The 20,991-nt window shown below is 39.2% G+C and overlaps 1 protein-coding gene across 2 annotated transcripts in view; it reads left to right on the top strand.

Annotated features, from left to right (window-relative positions):
- GUCY1B1 (guanylate cyclase 1 soluble subunit beta 1) overlaps window positions 1–20,592 on the top strand; it is a 62,775-nt gene extending 42,183 nt beyond the window's left edge. The window contains exons 6-14 of one of the 2 annotated variants that reach the window (XM_010813816.4): window positions 2,493–2,723; window positions 3,173–3,289; window positions 4,011–4,144; window positions 10,745–10,942; window positions 13,894–14,131; window positions 15,156–15,296; window positions 17,178–17,332; window positions 17,833–17,959; window positions 19,371–20,592. In XM_010813816.4, the coding sequence (XP_010812118.1) occupies window positions 2,493–2,723; window positions 3,173–3,289; window positions 4,011–4,144; window positions 10,745–10,942; window positions 13,894–14,131; window positions 15,156–15,296; window positions 17,178–17,332; window positions 17,833–17,959; window positions 19,371–19,394 (1,365 nt within the window). In that variant the 3' untranslated portion in view covers window positions 19,395–20,592. 2 annotated transcript variants of the gene reach the window in all.
- The last annotated feature ends 399 nt before the right edge of the window (window positions 20,593–20,991 follow it).

Genomic DNA, 20,991 nt, shown 5'->3' with positions numbered 1-20,991 from the left:
TCTGTGTATTCTTGCCACCTCTTCTTAATATCTTCTGCTTCTGTTAGGTCCATACCATTTCTGTTCTTTATCGAGCCCATCTTTGCATGAAATGTTCCCTTGGTATCTCTAAGTTTCTTGAAGAGATCTCTAGTCTTTCCCATTCTGTTGTTTTCCTCTATTTCTTTGCATTGATCACTGAGGAAGGCTTTCTTACCTCTTCTTGCTATTCTTTGGAACTCTGCATTCAGATGTTTATATGTTTCCTTTTCTCCTTTGCTTTTTGCTTCTCTTCTTTTCACAGCTATTTGTAAGGCCTCCCCAGACAGCTTTTTTGCTTTTTTGCATTGAATGTTTAGAATTAGTTTTAACTACTTAGAAATACATTTTCTTATGAAAGAACAAACAATCCCATTACTTTTCTGATAAAGAAACACACACACTCACACAACACACACACAGAGTCTTACATATCAATGTATACTATTAAAAGTTTTTGGCGGTTATAATATTTATAATATCTTTTCTTGCTGTGATGTTATTAGAACAAAAAGAATACAGCATGCAATTTAACTCAGCAATTCTAAAATTGCTCATGAATACAAGTATCATGCAAGTGTATGCTCCTTGGTTTTTGTCTTGTCACAACAAAGATTTGGAGTGATGACCATTAAAGCCCCCACCGTGTGTCACAGCTCTTGGGTCTTGGACAGACCATGTTATGGTTCTCAGGTCCTAATGGACCATCTTACAGCTCTATTTTATTTAGAAGACAGCAGGAAATCCATGTTTGAGGCGTGAGGGCACATTGATCCAAAGATGCAAAGAGAAGAGCACCCTAGCGCGCAGGAGAGAGAGTGAGAGCTCTTTGGCTCCTCTTTTTACATGTTTCTTTCTTCCCCCTGGGCCTGCCCTATGCAAATTGGGCTTAGTCAGGAGTGCTGTTCTACCTGAAGTCCTCACTCCGGTCCTCGGACCTCCCTTTGACCTTCCTCTGTTCTATTTTCGCGGGCTTTTCTCTTCCTTGTCTTTTAGACACCGCCATTTTGGACTCCTTTTCCTTATTCTAACTACCTAACATTCCCCCCTCAAGAGATGGGAGGCCTAATTCTTTGGGAATAGGGGCATCGAGGTCTCTCTGGTTACTTCCTGCTGAACTGGGATGGCGAGGGGTATTGGGCCTCCCCCTCTTGCTAGTCTTATGCCTCAGAGTCCTTATAGCGGTGTCCATCTAAGGGTGAGTGATAGTTTCTGTGGTCGGCTGTAGTTTTATTTCTTTGTTGAACTGGCACTGCATGTTGTAGCTTGTTGACCTTAACTGGAGGTCTTCGGGAATATGAGACTGAGCCACGTGAGCTTTCTGCTGAGTTCATTTTTTGCTGTCCCAGTTTCCAACACGATGGGCCTTCCCCTGCACTGGGTTTTCTTCACGTTCTGCTTCTACTGAGGGAGCTTCACTGAGTTGGGCTCCTGCTGTGCTTGGCCTCTTCTGCGCGGAGGTTGTTTCCGCCAGGTTAAATCTGAGTCACGGCACCATAGATGTCACGCAAGTGTATGCCCCTCGGTTTTTGTCTCGTCACAACAAAGATTTGGAGTGACGGACATTAAAGCCCCACTCGATATGTCACAGCTCTCGGGTCTTGGACAGACCGTGTTATAGCTCTCAGGTCTCGAACGGACCCTGTTATAGCTCTTAGACAAATCAGTGTTATACCTCTATTTTATTTAGAAGATAGCAGGAAATCCATCTTTGAGGCGTGAGGGCACATTGACCCAAAGACGCGAAGAGAAGAGCACCCCAGCACGCAGGAGAGAGAGAGCGCGTTATTTTTTAAATAAGAGAGTTTCACTCATAATCAGGATTACTCCCATAAAATAAACTTATAGACTTAGAATTAAATCAAAGAATATAATTTGAGGAGGGGGATTTTTATGCATATTGTCAATCTATCCTTCAGAAAGATTAATCAAACTACCCTTCCATTAGTGATGTATGAAATGACTCTTTTTTACTGTGTCCTACCTAATATGGCACTGCAGTTTTATATACTTGCCAGTTGATAGATATAAAAGACATCACATATATTTTAAGATATGTATTTCTATCATTTAGTTTTCCTCTGTTTCCACACAGCATTTTTTATCATATTAAACAGTACTGCTCTGTCTGATGTGTATGTCATTTACCGTAAGTGTGTGCCTGGCTTGAGGGGACACTGAGCCTATGGGGACGGGGGTGCTTTACTCCAGATTCTACTGAAGATGCTGCATGGACCACTAGGGGACTAGTACCAGATTTGCAGTTTTACTGTGAATAATTATTGCCTTCAAATTTCCTAAGTCAGTATCCAAATATAGTTTTCTATATTAGGCATATATAGTATTTGCATATTTTAAATCTTTAAAATTAACCTTCTAAATGTGGTTTTCATTACCAATTTCTTAGGTATTTAAATATTGTAACCAAATGGAAATGCCAGACAGTTAACACCATTTATCTCTTTGGCATCCAGGTTATTCAACAAAGAAATGAAGAATGTGATCATACTCAATTTTTGATTGAAGAAAAAGAGTCAAAAGAAGAGGATTTTTATGAAGATCTTGACAGATTTGAAGAAAACGGTACCCAGGAATCACGCATCAGCCCATATACGTTCTGCAAAGCCTTTCCCTTTCACATCATATTTGACAGGGATCTTGTGGTCACTCAGTGTGGCAACGCCATCTACAGAGTCCTTCCCCAGGTAAAGGAGATTACATTCCCTGGGAGCCTGAGATGAAAGGCCACAGAAATGCTACTGTTATACATGGCCACTGATTCACTCAACCTTTGTTTATCTGTCAGGGAACATGGAGCGCTTGAAACATCACAGAAGTGCTATAACTGTAAACTCAGTATGTTTGAGCATACTGCAACTTTGCCTGGGACAGAAACTTTTTTCTCTCTCTCTCTTTTAATCACAAGAGCAGTGGGGAAATTTTTCAGGAATAGTGGTCTTGTTTTCATGAGAAAATGACTTTCCAGTAACAATCAGCTTTCACTTAATTTATTCATCATTGAGCAAATAGTCACTGTTTATCTGCTGTCTGAAAATAATGTTCAAAATCAATTGACACTTTTAGGCAAAAGAAAGGAATTTAAAATACACCAAAGTGCTAATTAAGTCCCCTTTTCTTTTCATCTACATTTTAGCTCCAGCCTGGGAACTGCAGCCTCCTGTCTGTCTTCTCCCTGGTCCGTCCTCATATTGACATCAGTTTCCATGGAATCCTCTCACACATCAATACAGTCTTCGTGTTGAGAAGCAAGGTAATCAAGATGTTATTTCACTCAATATGAGGAAGTAAGGTTTGTTACAGGTTAGAAATGTTCCACAGGGATAATTAGCTACAAAAACATTCTGTGAGATTCAGAAGGTGTAGAGAGAGCAAAACCAGACCCCGAAGGGAGTCCTGTTTCAAAAGCAATGGTGCTAAATTGGGGGTTGTCTGAGGAGCAGTGGGATTCTAGTCATGGATTAAAATGAACAGAAGTGAATTTTGAAAATGCCTTGCCTGGATGGGCCAGTCACACATCAGTGAACCAGTCATGCTTAGTTGCTCAGTTGTATCCATCTGTTTGTGACCCCAGTGGACAGTAGCCTGCCAGGCTCCTCTATGGGACTTTTCAGACAAGAAGAGTGGAGTGGGTTGCTATATCCTTCTCCAGGGGATCTTCCTAACCCAGTGATCAAACCCAGGTCTCCCACATTGCAGACTGATTCTTTACCATCTGCTCCATGGAAAATCAGAAATGAGTCACGGAAGCTTTCCACAAGGATGTCAAAGTAGCAAAGCTCCTGTCTTCGTGGGTTCAGTTTGCATTTCTGCAGTGATGTCAGGTTGTCTGGTTGTTACCTGGCAGACTCTGGTGAAAGGCCTCTTCCGTTCTGCCTGGGTTCCTGTTCTCCCTTATGGTTTGGTGGGAATGAGGTCCCTGTTCCCTTCTTGGGAGAGATGCCCGTGTTGCCTGTGTGTCTTGCCTTTTCCAGGAAGGGTTGTTGGATGTAGAGAAATCAGAGTGTGAGGATGAGCTGACGGGCACTGAAATCAGCTGCTTACGGCTCAAGGGTCAGATGATCTACTTGCCCGAAGCAGACAGCATACTTTTCCTGTGCTCACCAAGGTAATCACTTTTAGATGAATTATAATGGATATAAGCACCCATCTTTTGCTAAAAGGAAATTCAGTAACATTTTATTCAATTGTTTCTACAAAGTATACTTAGATTTTACAACTCTTCTTAGACAAGGAGAATTATGCTTATTCTCTCTATAACAAGGATAAATTCTTTGAACTTGTATAGTAACTCAGAAGAAATCATGTATTCTCTTTTATTTGCCACATCTTAATCAATCTGTTGAGTGTTTATGCCTTTAGGTCAGAGGATATGTAATCTGAAGTTGGCTAATTCTGTAGTTTTGTACCTTCCAGAGAGGCATCATGGAGAAAACAAGTCTACAAAGCATTTATTAATAATGCAATGGCATGAATACACAGGTGTATTTGGCACCAAGAAATTACTTTTCTAATGATTTCTGGATTTAAACTATTTTATGTTAAAAACATTTTTCTACTTTAACTGAGATACACTATGCACGATGCAGTATTAAGTTAAAATTTATGTGAATTATGTGACATAGTAAACATCAGAGGGAAGTACAACTGTAGGCTGGTATTTTTATAGTTTGACAAAGCACTTTTCTAAAAGATGCGTGGGAATTCAGAGTAAGTAATGTGTGTTTAAATTTATGTTAGAACAGTAGAAATAGATAATTACAAAGTTTGTTTTTAGGTAATATTTTGTACATTTTTAATTTGTATAGCCAAAATGTATGCATATTATTTAGTAACAGTTGACAAAGCCTGTTTTGGAGGGCTACTGATCAAAAATTTATTTTATTTTTTTTAAATTTTATTTTATTTTTAAACTTTACAATATTGTATTGGTTTTGCCAAATATCGAAATGAATCTGCCACAGGATGTGTTCCCCATCCTGAACCATTCTCCTTCCTCCCTCCCCATACCATCCCTCTGGGTCGTCCCAGTGCACCAGCCCCAAGCATCCAGTATCGTGCATCGAACCTGGACTGGCAACTCATTTCATATATGATATATGTATTTCAATGCCATTCTCCCAAATCATCCCACCCTCTCCCTCTCCCACAGAGTCCATAAGACTGTTATATATATCAGTGTCTCTTTTGCTGTCTCGTATACAGGGTTATTGTTACCATCTTTCTAAATTCCATATATATGCGTTAGTATACTGTATTGGTGTTTTTCTTTCTGGCTTACTTCACTCTGTATAATAGGTTCCAGTTTCATCCACCTCATTAGAACTGATTCAAATGTATTCTTTTTAATGGCTGAGTAATACTCCATTGTGTATATGTACCACAGCTGTCTTATCCATTCATCTGCTGATGGACATCTAGGTTGCTTCCATGTCCTGGCTATTATAAACAGTGCTGCGATGAACATTGGGGTACACATGTCTCTTTCAATTCTGGTTTCCTCAGTGTGTATGCCCAGCAGTGGGATTGCTGGATCATAAGGCAGTTCTATTTCCAGTTTTTTAAGGAATCTCCACACTGTTCTCCATAGTGGCTGTACTAGTTTGCATTCCCACCAACAGTGTAAGAGGGTTCCCTTTTCTCCACACCCTCTCCAGCATTTATTGCTTGTAGACTTTTGGATCGCAGCCATTCTGACTGGTGTGAAATGGTACCTCATAAAGGTTTTGATTTGCATTTCTCTGATAATGAGTGATGTTGAGCATCTTTTCATGTGTTTGTTAGCCATCTGTATGTCTTTTTTGGAGAACTGTCTATTTAGTTCTTTGGCCCATTTTTTGACTGGGTCATTTATTTTTCTGGAATTGAGCTGTAGGAGTTGCTTGTATATTTTTGAGATTAGTTGTTTGTCAGTTGATTCATTTGCTATTATTTTCTCCCATTCTGAAGGCTGTCTTTTCACCTTGCTTATAGTTTCCTTTGTTGTGCAGAAGCTTTTAATTTTAATTAGGTCCCATTTGTTTATTTTTGCTTTTATTTCCAATATTCTGGGCAGTGGGTCATAGAGGATCCTGCTGTGATATATGTCGGAGAGTGTTTTGCCTATGTTCTCCTCTAGGAGTTTTATAGTTTCTGGTCTTACATTTAGACCTTTAATCCATTTTGAGTTTATTTTTGTGTATGGTGTTAGAAAGTGTTCTAGTTTCATTCTTTTACAAGTGGTCCACCAGTTTTCCCAGCACCACTTGTTAAAGAGATTGTCTTTAATCCATTGTATATTCTTGCCTCCTTTGTCAAAGATAAGGTGTCCATATGTGCATGGATTTATCTCTGGGCTTTCTATTTTGTTCCATTGATCTATATTTCTGTCTTTGTGCCAGTACCATACTGTCTTGATGACTGTGGCTTTGTAGTAGAGCCTGAAGTCAGGCAGGTTGATTCCTCCAGTTCCATTCTTCTTTCTCAAGATAGCTTTGGCTATTCGAGGTTTTTTGTATTTCCATACAAATTGTGAAATTATTTGTTCTAGCTCTGTGAAGAATACCATTGGTAGCTTGATAGGGATTGCATTGAATCTATAAATTGCTTTGGGTAATATACTCATTTTCACTATATTGATTCTTCCAATCCATGAACATGGTATATTTCTCCATCTATTAGTGTCCTCTTTGGTTTCTTTCACCAGTGTTTTATAGTTTTCTATATATAGGTCTTTAGTTTCTTTAGGTAGATATATTCCTAAGTATTTTATTCTTTCCGTTGCAATGGTGAATGGAATTGTTTCCTTAATTTCTCTTTCTGTTTTCTCATTATTAGTGTATAGGAATGCAAGGCATTTCTGTGTGTTGATTTTATATCCTGCAACTTTACTATAATCATTGATTAGTTCTAGTAATTTTCTGGTGGAGTCTTTAGGGTTTTCTATGTAGAGGATCATGTCATCTGCAAACAGGGAGAGTTTTACTTCTTCTTTTCCAACTTGGATTCCTTTTATTTCTTCTTCTGCTCTGATTGCTGTGGCCAAAACTTCCAAAACTATGTTGAATAGTAATGGTGAAAGTGGGCACCCTTGTCTTGTTCCTGACTTTAGAGGAAATGCTTTCAATTTTTCACCATTGAGGGTAATGTTTGCTGTGGGTTTGTCATATATAGCTTTTATTATGTTGAGGTATGTTCCTTCTATTTCTGCTTTCTGGAGAGTTTTTATCATAAATGGATGTTGAATTTTGTCAAAGGCTTTCTCTGCATCTATTGAGATAATCATATGGTTTTTATTTTTCAATTTGTTAATGTGGTGTATTACATTGATTGATTTGTGGATATTGAAGAATCCTTGCATCCCTGGGATAAAGCCCACTTGGTCATGGTATATGATCTTTTTAATGTGTTGTTGGATTCTGATTGCTAGAATTTTGTTAAGGATTTTTGCATATATGTTCATCAGTGATATTGGCCTGTAGTTTTCTTTTTTTTTGTGGGATCTTTGTCAGGTTTTGGTATTAGGGTGATGGTGGCCTCATAGAATGAGTTTGGAAGTTTACCTTCCTCTGCAATTTTCTGGAAGAGTTTGAGTAGGTTGGGTGTTAGCTCTTCTCTAAATTTTTGGTAGAATTCAGTTGTGAAGCCATCTGGACCTGGGCTTTTGTTTGCTGGAAGATTTTTGATTACAGTTTCAATTTCCGTGCTTGTGATGGGTCTGTTAAGGTTTTCTATTTCTTCCTGGTCGAGTTTTGGAAAGTTGTACTTTTCTAAGAATTTGTCCATTTCTTCCACGTTGTCCATTTTATTGACATATAATTGTTGATAGTAGTCTCTTATGATCCTTTGTATTTCTGTGTTGTCTGTTGTGATCTCTCCATTTTCGTTTCTAATTTTATTGATTTGATTTTTCTCCCTTTGTTTCTTGATGAGTCTGGCTAATGGTTTGTCAATTTTATTTATCCTTTCAAAGAACCAGCTTTTGGCTTTGTTGATTTTTGCTATGGTCTCTTTTGTTTCTTTTGCATTTATTTCTGCCCTAATTTTTAAGATTTCTTTCCTTCTACTAACCCTGGGGTTCTTCATTTCTTCCTTTTCTAGTTGCTTTAGGTGTAGAATTAGGTTGTTTATTTGACTTTTTTCTTGTTTCTTGAGGTATGCCTGTATTGCTATGAACTTTCCCCTTAGGACTGCTTTTACAGTGTTCCACATGTTTTGGGTTGTTGTGTTTTCATTTTCATTTGTTTCTATGCAAATTTTGATTTCTTTTTTGATTTCTTCTGTGATTTGTTGGTTATTCAGCAGCGTGTTGTTCAGCCTCCATATGTTGATCAAAAATTTAAAGTCCAAATAATCACTTTTCACTTGATAATACTGTTTCAAAATTTCTGAAAAAATTAATGGATTTTGTTACAGCCTTCTTTAAATTTTTAATAATTATTATAAATATATTAATATAATATATTATAATATAATAATAACTATTATTATAATAACAAATCTGGTATTAAAGATTATATAAGACTAATTATCGGGTTTTTCCCCTGAGAATATATTATGAAAATAAGAGAGACAAAATTAGGGAATATAAACTCATGTTTTTTATTAATAACCTCCATTGATCAAACTGTATTTGCATCTGCTATCAATAAATGTCTTTTCCTTCTGTCTTTTTCCAAGTTGAGCATTGGTAGAAAGATAACTTTTAAATAGAGACAGTTCTTATTCATGGAGAGAATGGTTTCTTTGGAAGTACAGGCAGAAATTTGGAGTCCACTTGCTAATTACCATATGCAGAAATAGGATACATAGTAATATAATCACCAGTTGTTATATGGGACTTGTGTGTGTGGGTGTGCTCACTCAATTGTGTCCGACTCTTTCCTACCCTGTGGACTGTAGCCTGCCAGGTTCCTCTGTTCATGGGATTCTTGAGTAGGTTGCCATTTTCTCCTCCAGGGGATCTTCCCGACCCAGGGATTGAACCTGAGTCTCTTGAGTCTCCTGCATTGGCAGGTGTAGTCTTTACCACTGAGGCACCTGAGAAGCCTTCTTATATGGGAACTGCTCGTGTGTATAAAAAAATTGGTACTCACATTCCATAAGAGATCAACTAAACGCACTTTAACTTGTAAAATGTATAGTTCCAAGAGGATAGGATAGTTTTGGGCTTCCCTGGTAGTTTAGCTGATAAAGAATCCGCTTCCAGGAGACCCAGGTTTGTTTCCTGGGTCGGAAGGATGCCCTGGAGGAGAGCATGGCAACCCACTCCGGTATTCTTGCCTAGAGAATCCCATGGACAGAGGAGCCTGGCAGGCTACATACAGTCCATGGGGTTGCAAAGAGTTGGACACAACTGAGCAACTAAGCACACAGCTCATTAAGATAATAGTAAGTTTTTTGAACAATGACATGATTTGATGTTCTCTCTCAATATGAGCATTTCAGTGATTCATTTTCAGTTTAAACTTATAGACATTTTTTTTCTCTACTAATTGGCTGGTCTTGAAACCACTGGTGGATGATCTGGCTTCTTTCCTGAGGGGTGTGTGTCAATAGTGGACTCTTTGTGTTTTATTTTCCTTTACTGGTGTGCTTATTTTTGCTTTTTTAATGGACATTCTGAGAATATATTTCAGGGAGACATTTTATTCATCCAAAATTCTTCAATAAATTTACAACACAATTATGTCAGTTTAGAGAAATGATTATTATGAATGACTGGAAATAATTATTTGGCATTTAAATAATTAAAGCCAATAATGTAACCTTAAGATATTTTAACCAAAGTCTAAATTTTTAAAAAACAGTCTACTTTTTAATTTACCAGATCTTCACTGAATCAGTAAATATTACATTTTCTAAAAATGACAAGTCACACAGATGCATAAAATTCAGCAAAAATAGATGAAACAAATAAGCCAAAGAAAATAAGAGTAACAGAAGAAAGTGGAGCCAGAAATTAGAGTAGTGTGTAAAAATACATGTTAGAAGTCAAGAGTACAGAAAATTCATGTTGAAGATGAGTCATAAATCTGGTGTCAACCTCCAGTCATCGTGTCTGAAAGAGAAAACAACTAGGTTCAAGAGTCATAGATCCCCTAAGATGACAATCAACTAGTTTTGTAGAAGAAGCATTGTTATCCTTGTAAAAGAGAGGAAAGATAACTTTTTTTTAAAGATTGTTTTTTTGATGTGGACCATTTGTAAAGTCTTTGTTGAATTTGTTACAACATTGCTTCTGTTTTATGTTTTGTTTTTTTGGCCTCAAAGCATGTGGGATCTTTGCTTCTCAACCAGGGATCAAACCCGCACCCCTGCACTGGAAGGCGAAGTCTTCCCCACTGGACTGCCAGGGAATTCCCAAGATAACTTTTTCTTCATTTCTTTATAGTGAGGAAAACCTCTGGCAATAATAAGTAATAACAGCCTTGAGAAGAAAACCTGAGTGGGTTTCATAAGGCAACTTTTCACATTATCTTTTAATTTAGGCTGACGGCATAAAAAAAAAATTGCAGTTTGGCACAACTGCATTTCAAGTTCACTTCTCTTTGATAGATGTTTACATACTAAGAAGAATGAAGTCATATTCCTCTTGCTTTTATCTGAGTTTTCTTCAGCCTGACCTTTTGAATGGCACGCAGTGGCAGGATTAGACTCCTTGACGGAAACCAGGTGGTGTTGCCATGGAAGCATGGAGTCTGACTGTGTGTCCTTCTTCTTATGACAGTGTCATGAACCTGGACGACCTGACCCGGCGAGGGCTGTACCTGAGTGACATCCCTCTGCACGATGCCACTCGGGACCTCGTGCTCCTGGGAGAGCAGTTCAGAGAGGAGTACAAGCTGACCCAGGAACTGGAAATCCTCACAGACAGGCTGCAGCTCACGTTACGAGCCCTGGAAGATGAAAAGAAAAAGACGGACACGTAAGAATGTAACCTGTGGTTACAGACGACAGGGCTGTCCTGCATGGTGGATTCGGCGGCTCTCGTGTGGTTAAGGCTGACAGACTGACTAGGTCCAAGCTCAGGTTACTCGCCACATGATAGGCCAGTAAATCCAGAGATGCGGTGTTGGGGCAAGGAACAGAGACTTAATTATGAAAGCCAGCAGATGGAGCAGATGGTGAACTCATGTCCCAAAGACCTGTCTTGCCTGAGTTAGAATTCAGGCTCTTTTAATTTAAAGGGGAGGGACTCAAGCCAAGCGTTTCCTGGTTCCCAGCAGCCTCCAGAGGGGGTGTGTTAATTTCTTCTTGCCTGCTGCCACTCACAGGTGGGCCTTGTCAGGACATTTCCTGTGAGCTGAATAAAGATATTTTAGCTTAATGCTTATCACCCGGGAGGCAAAGTGCCCAGAGATGGGACATTACATATAATTTAGGCTTCAAGGCAACATCGCTTCAGTGATTGAATAGTAATAGCATACAAGGGTTCTTCTCTGTACAAAGACTCCAAGTTGTGGAACCTGTCTCAGTTATGGAGTCCTAAATAAATAAACTCTTGCACGTCACTTAAATCTGTCAGGTACACAGAAAGAAATCAGTCATAATAGTAATGGGGATATGTCTTCTAATTTTACAAACCAAGCTGAAAGAATATACGACAAATCATGTCTCTGCAAATCATTAGAATAACTCAAATGCATGTTTCAAGTCTGACTGCCCGTTCATCCATTTCTTCACACTGGAGTGTGTACCGAGAATCCTCTCTGTGCCAGGGCTGCCAGGTGCTGGGGTACACTGAACAGTGAGCTTAGATTTGGCCATTATATTTTCAAAGAGTTCTTGAATGCCAAATTATTTTAGAATTTGGCAGATATGAATCTGATAGACTGTAGTGTCATCTATGATGACAGTGATTACATCTGTAATTTGACTCACGAACAAAAGTATCAAAATACAAAACTATACAAAACTATGAACGGTGCTTTAAATTTTGAAATAGTAGGCAAATGACATTGAAGATCATATTTAATTTTCAAGTAATTTATTTAAACAAATACACATTGTGCATACCACTTGGCCTTGCTTGAGGAATAGAGATATATTAGAAGTATATTAATTAAAATTAATTAAAAGCACAAAATCACTGACTTGCATAAGAGAATTTTACCCAGGGTCTTATGTGTTCGTTTTTAACATTTGTATAATAGGAAGCAATCTTACAGAATTGACCTGACCTTCCTTCCTGTAGGACTATTTCACTCTACTTGACATCATAGCATTGGTAGCAGAATCACTTCCTGTGATGTCTGATGTCTAATCAGACTTTCTTACACTGATACATGTGTTGTTGCCCATGGATGGATGCAAGGTAAACATGTCAACTGTTTGTCAACAGCATAGATGGATAAAGAATCCAGGTGAATGTCTATCTTCGTCCTTAGCCTCTTCCTTCACTTCTCCTACTCTGTATAATGAAGATGAAAATAATAGTTTATTTGAGATCACTTTACTTTCCTTGAAGCCCTAACCCCTTAGTCTTTCCAGGTATTTTTCAAATCTCCTGAAGTATACGGGATGAGGCAGGTACTCAAAATCCCTCCTACTGCTCAAGAAACAACTCAAAATTGTATATTTTAGTATGTGGAACAGCTTCCTTCATGAAAAATAATACATTGTGAGATAGAGCTTAAGAACTGAGGCTCAAAGTCATCTGGATTTATTAAGTTTGAGTTTCTCAGATCCTGCTCAGCTGTTAAATTGGAAAATCACCTAGGTTTCTCTCTTTGTTGATATTTGATTTTCAAAGTGATTTAATTATAAACGTTGACTACTAATTTTCGTTGAAATGAAGTCATGCTACTGTTCACATGTAATATTCAAAATAGCCTTAAAGCATTTTATAAAATGTTCTATGTTTGAGAGCGAAAATGAAAGACTGAAGAAATTCCACTGGAGCTAGGAAAAAAATGTGACCTCAGCTTCTTAAACCTAGCCCTGAGTGACAGCTGGCTTCGGGGAGAAATAGGCTGGGAGGTGTCGTTTGCTCCTCCAGTTGTCTAGTCCAGGAGACTCTCAGGTCTCAGCTCTCACCTCCTGTGTGCTTGCTTCTCTCCTCCCCACGCCAGTGTCGTCTTGTGCCATTGGCCTGGTCTCAGGATTGTCAATGAAAATGAGATCTTTTCTTTCCTAGACCAGTTTCTTACCTGCTTTATCAGTTTCTTCCACAGAGAAGTGAGGCAGGAAGGAAAATCTGTTTTCTTTCTTCCTCCTGTCCTTCCTTTCTTTTATTGAAGTCTAGTTGATTTACAGTGTTATGTTAGTTTCAGGTCTACAACACAGTGATTCATTTACACATGTGTATTCTTTTTCAGATTCTTCATAGATTATTAAAAAATGTTGAGTATAGTTCCCTGTGCTGTACAGTAGGTCCTTGTTGGGGAAATCTGTTTCTTTTCATGTCAGGTGACAAATGTTGAGGCAGGCAGCTTGCCCCTGAGAGGTGAATGTGTCCCTGGGAGCCCATGGTGTTGCGAGAGTCAGACACGACTTAGCGACTCCACCACCACCACCACACTGCAGAGCTAAGTGCTGGGATGACTTCTTTCATTCCATGAATATCACAGTTGGAGCGCTGAAACCCAAGGCGCACAGAACAACTTCAGCTTCCTCGTGTCTGTCCTTTGTTTTGTCTAGTTGTTTTGTTTGGTGTATTTTGATATACTTTGAATTGGTTTGGATTGGGAGATGTTTGGATTGGTTTATAACAAACCAATTATTTATATTTTCTAGCCTTGACTTATAAATGTGGCTAATGATGAGTGTGCTAGCAGAGCCTTCACTGTGCACATGGCACCGAAGTCTCTAAAATGGGCAGTAGAAGCACTAAAGCAGCTCTCAGCATCTCTCATGATGGCTCTGTCCTGATCTCAGGTTGCTGTATTCTGTGCTTCCTCCATCTGTGGCCAACGAGCTGAGGCACAAGCGTCCGGTGCCTGCGAAGAGATATGACAACGTGACTATCCTCTTCAGCGGCATTGTGGGCTTCAATGCTTTCTGCAGCAAGCACGCGTCTGGGGAAGGGGCCATGAAGATTGTCAACCTCCTCAATGACCTCTACACTAGATTTGACACTCTGACGGACTCCCGGAAAAATCCATTTGTTTATAAGGCAAGTCCACGCCCTGTCCGAAAGCAGTGGCATTCATTACTCTGAATTTTCAGACCCTGTCTTCCAATGGTGTGGCAGTCACAGTCCCTGACTGTAGCCATGCAGCCTGGGTACAGTCAGCTCTCATGCATTCATTGTTTACCATTTTCTTAAATAATTACCTCTTGTTCTAAAATAGTCTCTTTCCTGTAACTCAAATGAATGGAGCAGATGCTTCCCTAGTTAAAATATTTAGCAACTTATTTGCACTTATATGAATAAATCTGTACACGTGGTTTATCACACATAACATAAACGTAGCATTTGTTTCAGTGCCCTGCCAGAGATATTTTTACTGAAAGGTATAAATGTTTTGCACCGTAGAGAAGTCATGGAGCATAGGAGGGGTGCCAGGGACTCAGACCTGCTTTTAGATAACATCAACTGGAAATAAACAGTCATAAGGCATTTCTGCCCATGGTTTCAGTTAGAAAAAAATTATAACATTGAAAAAATGAAGTCCGTGGAATATTGCTTAGTAAAGGCAAGAATGTGAACTAAACCATCCCCAGGCATCTGGAGTCATAGCAGTGCCACAGGGACTATTTATTTTTATGGCCATTTCCTGAGGAACAATGTAACACGGTGTGAGCACATCATAAAGATAAATGGTTAATGACCTGGATGAACCACTGAACTTAGGGAAGTGGTGCTTTGGCCCATCAAACCATCACTGTTTTGAGGGGGAATAGGGTCATAAATTATTCTTCTGGGTCCTAAGGATGTCTAAGGCGAGAAACTAGGACTTACTAGAAGAAAACTAATATTGTGTTCTGTCCCTGCCTGTAATCAGACTTCAAGTGCCAGTTGTGTACATTTTAAATACTGACCAGTTTTCTTCTTGTTGGCATCGAATATATTAGAATTTTAAGAGAGTCGGGGGAGGAAAGTTGCAAGTTATTGATGGCAAATGGAAAAGCATGTTTTGTGTAAGGGTGGCACATGAATCAGTCATGCTTGTACTAACCGGTCTGCACCCTACCAGGTGGAGACTGTCGGGGACAAGTACATGACAGTGAGCGGGCTGCCGGAGCCATGCATCCACCACGCACGGTCCATCTGCCACCTGGCCTTGGATATGATGGAGATTGCTGGCCAGGTCCAAGTAGATGGTGAATCTGTTCAGGTTAGTAGGTAAAACACGTATTTTAATGGTCATAATAGGCCTTTTGTACAACTGATTTATATTCTTGACTAGCTAGTCATTCATTATGCATAAGGAATTGCATCTTGACAACAAAGATTAAATATTTTTAATGTTTTTTTAATTGAAGTATATTTTACAATGTTGTGTTAGTTTCTACTGTACAGCAATATGATTCAGTTATATACATATGTATGTGCGTTTTTTTTCACATTCTTTTCCATTATGGTTTAATTCAGGATATTGAGTAGAGTTCTCTGTGCTATACAGTAGGTCCTTGTTGTGTATCTATTTTATATATAGTGGTGTGTATCTGCTAATCCCAAACTCCTATTTTATCCCTCCTCCACCCCCTTTCCTCTTTGGTAACCACGGGTCTGTTCTCTATGTCTATGATCTGTTTCTGTTTCACGGATAAGTTCATTTGTGTCAAATTTTAGATTCCACATATAAATGGTATCATATGATATTTGTCTTTGTCTGACTTCACTTCCTATGCTTGGTCCCTCCATGTTGCTGCAAATGGCATTATTTCATTCTTCTTATGGCTGAGTAAAATTGTATTGTATACATATACTACATCTTCCCTATCCATTCATCTGTCAGTGGACACTTAAGTTGCTTCTGTGTCCTGGTTGTTGTAAACAGTGCTTCTATGAACATTGAGGTGCATGTGTATTTTTTTTTATTTTATTTTTAAACTTTACAATATTGCATTGGTTTTACCAAATATCGAAATGAATCCGCCACAGGTATACATGTGTTCCCCATCATGAACCCCCCTCCTCCCTCCCTCCCCATACCATCCCTCTGGGTCATCCCAGTGCACCAGCCCCAAGCATCCAGTATCGTGTATCGAATCTGGACTGGTGACTCGTTCCATATATGATATTATACGTATTTCAATGCCATTCTCCCAAATCATCCCACCCTCTCCCTCTCCCACAGAGTCCAAAAGACTGTTCTATACATCAGTGTCTCTTTTGCTGTCTCGTACACAGGGTTATTGTTACCATCTTTCTAAATTCCATATATATGCATTAGTATACTGTATTGGTGCTTTTCTTTCTGGCTTACTTCACTCCATATAAAAGGCTCCAGTTTCATCCACCTCATTAGAACTAATTCAAATGTATTCTTTTTAATGGCTGAGTAATACTCCATTGTGTTATATGTATTTGAATTAAAGTTTTCTTTGGATGTGTGCTCCACAGAGGGATTGCTGGATCATATGGCAGATCTATTTTTAGTTTTTTAAGGAACCTGCATACTGTTCTCCATAGGGGCTGCACCAACTTATATTCCCAGCAACAGTGTAGGAGGGTTCCATTTTCTCCACACCCTCTCCAGCATTTGTTATTTGTAGACTTTTTAATGATGGCTGTTCTGACCAGTGTGAACTGATACTTCATTGTAGTTTTGATTTGCATTTCTCTAATAATTAGTGATGTTGAACATCATTTCATGTGCCTTTTGGCATCTGTATAAACAAAGACTAATATTTTATTGAACCTATTATATTACATTCTTACATAGAAATGGGAAATCTGTCCATCTATTTGAAATTACCTTCTTTATTCCATGTGCTGAAAGTCATGAGGATGAGATTAAAACCCCCTGTCCCTTCTGGTTTATTTTTTAAAATCTCTTTCCTAAATCTAATGTAAGTGGCCAGATTCATACTTTTGAAAGCTCCAAAGAATGTTTCTCTCATGCCAGATTTTGTGAGGGTTTTTGTCTGTAATATGTTTGGAGTTCTAGAGAGTTCTTATGATTTTTATATGATGACTCTGAATTCTTTAGTCTAGCGTGACCAATAATTCCTATTATTGAATGTATTGAACCAGAGCTTTGATTCTGCAGATAACGATCGGGATCCACACAGGGGAGGTAGTGACCGGAGTCATAGGACAGAGGATGCCTCGCTACTGTCTTTTTGGAAACACTGTCAACCTCACAAGCCGAACAGAAACCACTGGAGAAAAAGGGAAAATAAATGTGTCTGAATATACATACAGGTTAGAACACATCTAGGTATCTACTGACTTGAAAAATGTCTCTTTGCAGCTGCTTTAATTCCCTGGGTGATTTTATTACCTTTTACAGTTATCAACTCTGCTTTTAGGATTACTATTATTTTTCAATTAAACAAAAACAAAACAAAAAACTGGTGTGTTGTTCTTTTTTTGGTCACACCATGGTATGTGGGATCTTAGTTCCCCAACCAGGGATCAAACCTGGGGTCCCAGCATTGGGAGTGTGGAGTCTTAACCACTGGACCACCAGGGAAGTCTTGGGATTATTTATTTTTTATTTGAGAAGATTGTGTCATTATTTCCATTTTAAATGATTCTACATACTCTTAGGGATTTCTGCTGTGGTATTTTTACTAAAGCCTTGGTACTTTTAAATAATTTACTGTGTGTCATTCCTGTCTCTCTTTATAACTTTGATGTATGTTACTTTCTCTGTGCGACCATACAGCAAGCTTCTCTGCCTGTTCCCTGTCCCCTTCTAGATGTCTCATGACACCAGAAAATTCAGACCCGCAATTCCATTTGGAGCACAGAGGCCCCGTGTCCATGAAGGGCAAAAAGGAGCCAATGCAAGTTTGGTTTCTATCCAGAAAAAATACAGGAACAGAGGTATGACTCATCAGAGTATAATTCCTTTTTTAAGACAGGGTATGAATATGGGGAGCTAAATCATAATCTCTGAAAATATGTTTCATTTGCAAAGAGTTCTTGCTTACATGAACTTGTAAGTACAGCAGCGGAAACACTGACCCATTAGTGAGCTGGTTAGAATAATGCAGCTGCTAGGGGAGACCTGATGTCTGACAGTTTTGTCCTTTAATGAAATTAAAACCAAAAGCACTGGAGAGAGAGAAGCCCTGATTTTGGTTCTTCTGCCGTAATCTGGCTGGAGCCCCACAAGTGAGTGGGCGGTGAGGGGCGTCCCTGGCCCCCTCCCCAGTGCCCTGGGTTGCCATGTGGTCACTGCCAGGGCTGAGACAACATGACCATCTTCAAGGGTGGTTTCCTAACCACGATGCTCCAGATCCTTCTAAGGCCACACCATCACCTTGTGGAATGTTTGGGGATCTTTGGACATGCTAGTCCCTGGTGGGTCTTTCCTGGAGTTCAGTTCAGTTCAGTCGCTCAGTTGTGTCCGACTCTTCACGACCCCATGAATCACAGCACACTAGGCCTCCCTGTCCATCACCAACTCCCGGAGTTTACTCAAACTCATGTCCATTGCGTCGGTGATGCCATCCAGCCATCTCATCCTCTGTCGTCCCCTTCTCCTCCTGCCCCCAATCCCTCCCAGCATCAAGGTCTTTTCCAATGTGTCAACTCCGCATTAGGTGGCCAAAGTATTGGAGTTTCAGCTTCAGCATCAGCCCTTCCAACTAACACCCAGGACTGATCTCGAGAGAAGAGTGATTTATGCATGTCTAGAATCTAAATAATTCCTCAGGGAAGCTATAGGTTCGTGCTCATGCTATGGCTATACTCCATCCAGAACCCATGTGCTGGGGGATAGCACTGGGGTTTGCTCGGGGGTCCTATGGCCCACCGTGGCTCACGACACCAAGGTCCCACCAGCCTTGCCCCTCTTTCAGTGGGCTGTGTCAGAAACAAGCCCGATGCTCTATTCCCTGTTGATGTACTGGTTCTGTAGAGGGGGAGAGACTCCTTGTATGTATTTTCCTGAATGTGCACATTCCCTAAAAATGCTTTTAGAATAGAAGTCGTAAAAGGAATGAAATGCCAAGTTGTAAAATATTTATCTTTATCTTCTTTTCACTGTTTTCACTTAAAATAATTTACTCTGGCACTAGCATGCTTCCAGATGTTCTGATAAATTAGTTTGCTTGAAGCTTTGTTCCTTTTATTTGGGTGGCTGTTTCAGCCAACCTGATGGTGGGAACGGCTTAAAAAAGTGGTAGATATGAATGCAGAGCAAATTTTATTTAAAAAAAAATATTTTGAGGAATCCTACAAGCTTTCTTATCACTGAAAACTAATCCCCTATTTACTTGACTTTTTAAAGGAAACGGAGCAGGATGAAAACTGAATCCTGGACTGTGGGGTTAAGATCGCAGGTTGAGGTCCAGTCTACCCCTAACAGATGCCATGCCCAGGACCAGTGATTCCCTCCGTCCTTTTCATGTTTCCCCAAGCCTTTCTCCTGTGTATCTCTTTCCTTATTCATTATTCAGCTTTAGCTCTGCTTTTGATTATTTTTGAGGTTTAGTATGTTATCTGAAGTTTGGCTTTGTGTGGCTGATGTGAGCTTCACATGTCTTCAGATCGACTACGCATCGCCTGGCATGGTGGTTTTCAAGTAGTGGGCACCCAATAAATATTTGGTGAATTTAATTAAATGAAACTGAACAGTATTCAGCCATGTGTATATATATATATATATATATATCATGGTTTTCCACATCTGTTCAGTGTCTCTATATGTGTATATTTTAATGACTATAACATATAAAAAGGTTTTATTGTGTTGGTGCATATCATTATAGAAATCGTTTTCTAAAGGAGTGATTTCAGAATTTTAGGGGAAAAATGCCGTTTATTTTCAGACTCCATATATCATGCTAAGAAAACAGTGTCTATTTAGAATTATGTTAATTTCCCTTCAGAAATAGAGAATATACTTCTTTGCTATTAAACTATTAGGTTATTCATTCAGATCATGTGGCGATTACAGTTCCTCTAAAATGCTGTCCTTTGCACTGTATCCTTTGCATTATAAATCTCATTAACCTCATGCAGCTGTTGGTGAAGGCAGCACTGTTTCACAATGAGCTATTGCATTAGCTTGGAGTAAACGTTAGGGGCTCTAACTACATCCAAGGATGACGCGGCAAGCACAGCTGGGGTGTTTTGGTTGGTCAGAGCCCTTCTTGGCCCTTTCTTCCCAGAAAAGAGCTCCTTTGTCTTAGCTCACAAGAACTTGATTCTATCCAGGGTGCCATCTTGAGAAAAGTTACTTTAATTTCAACATAGAGTGCATTCCTGTTGGAATCATCACCTGTTGTTCTTCATTATCTCTGATAATTTATTAATATCTATCTTTATAAAATACAGGACCACTACTTTTGTGTAAAAATGTTTGTCTTCAAATATAGCATTTCCTATCAGCACGTTGATAACCTGTATAAATGTTCCATGTTCATGTGTAAGAGAACCTGTAATAAATTATTTTTTCCACTTGTCTCTAGACGGTTTTTGATTCAATAAAAATGATGTGAATGCTCTTATTGGTCTTTTGACTAGTGCCATTTCTGGAAATATGTCTTATCATTTTGCCTCTGATAGACTTTCATTTTGAATCCCTGCTTTAATGGTAAAGCTGAGTGGCTCCTATTCCTCAGGACTATTCCTATATGATATTTTTCTTTAGGATCAACACAGTGACAGCAGCAAGACCAGCACTGGGTGGTGGGGGGAGTGGATACACAGATACATGGGGAGTGACATCAGCTCTTGAAGAGCCTCCCACATTTTGGGAGTGAAAGACATGTGTCTAAGTAACTAAACTATTTGATATTCATAGTGATTTTATTGTTCAGTAGCTCAGTCGTGTCCAACTCTTTGTGACCCCATGGACTGTGGCACACCAGGCTTCCCTGTCCTTCACCATCTTGCTCAAACTCATA

Source organism: Bos taurus, chromosome 17 (assembly GCF_002263795.3).
Source record: "Bos taurus isolate L1 Dominette 01449 registration number 42190680 breed Hereford chromosome 17, ARS-UCD2.0, whole genome shotgun sequence".
NCBI classification, from domain to species: Eukaryota; Metazoa; Chordata; class Mammalia; order Artiodactyla; family Bovidae; genus Bos; species Bos taurus.
Note: the sequence above shows the minus strand (reverse complement) of the source record. Positions and strands in the feature narration are given on the sequence as shown.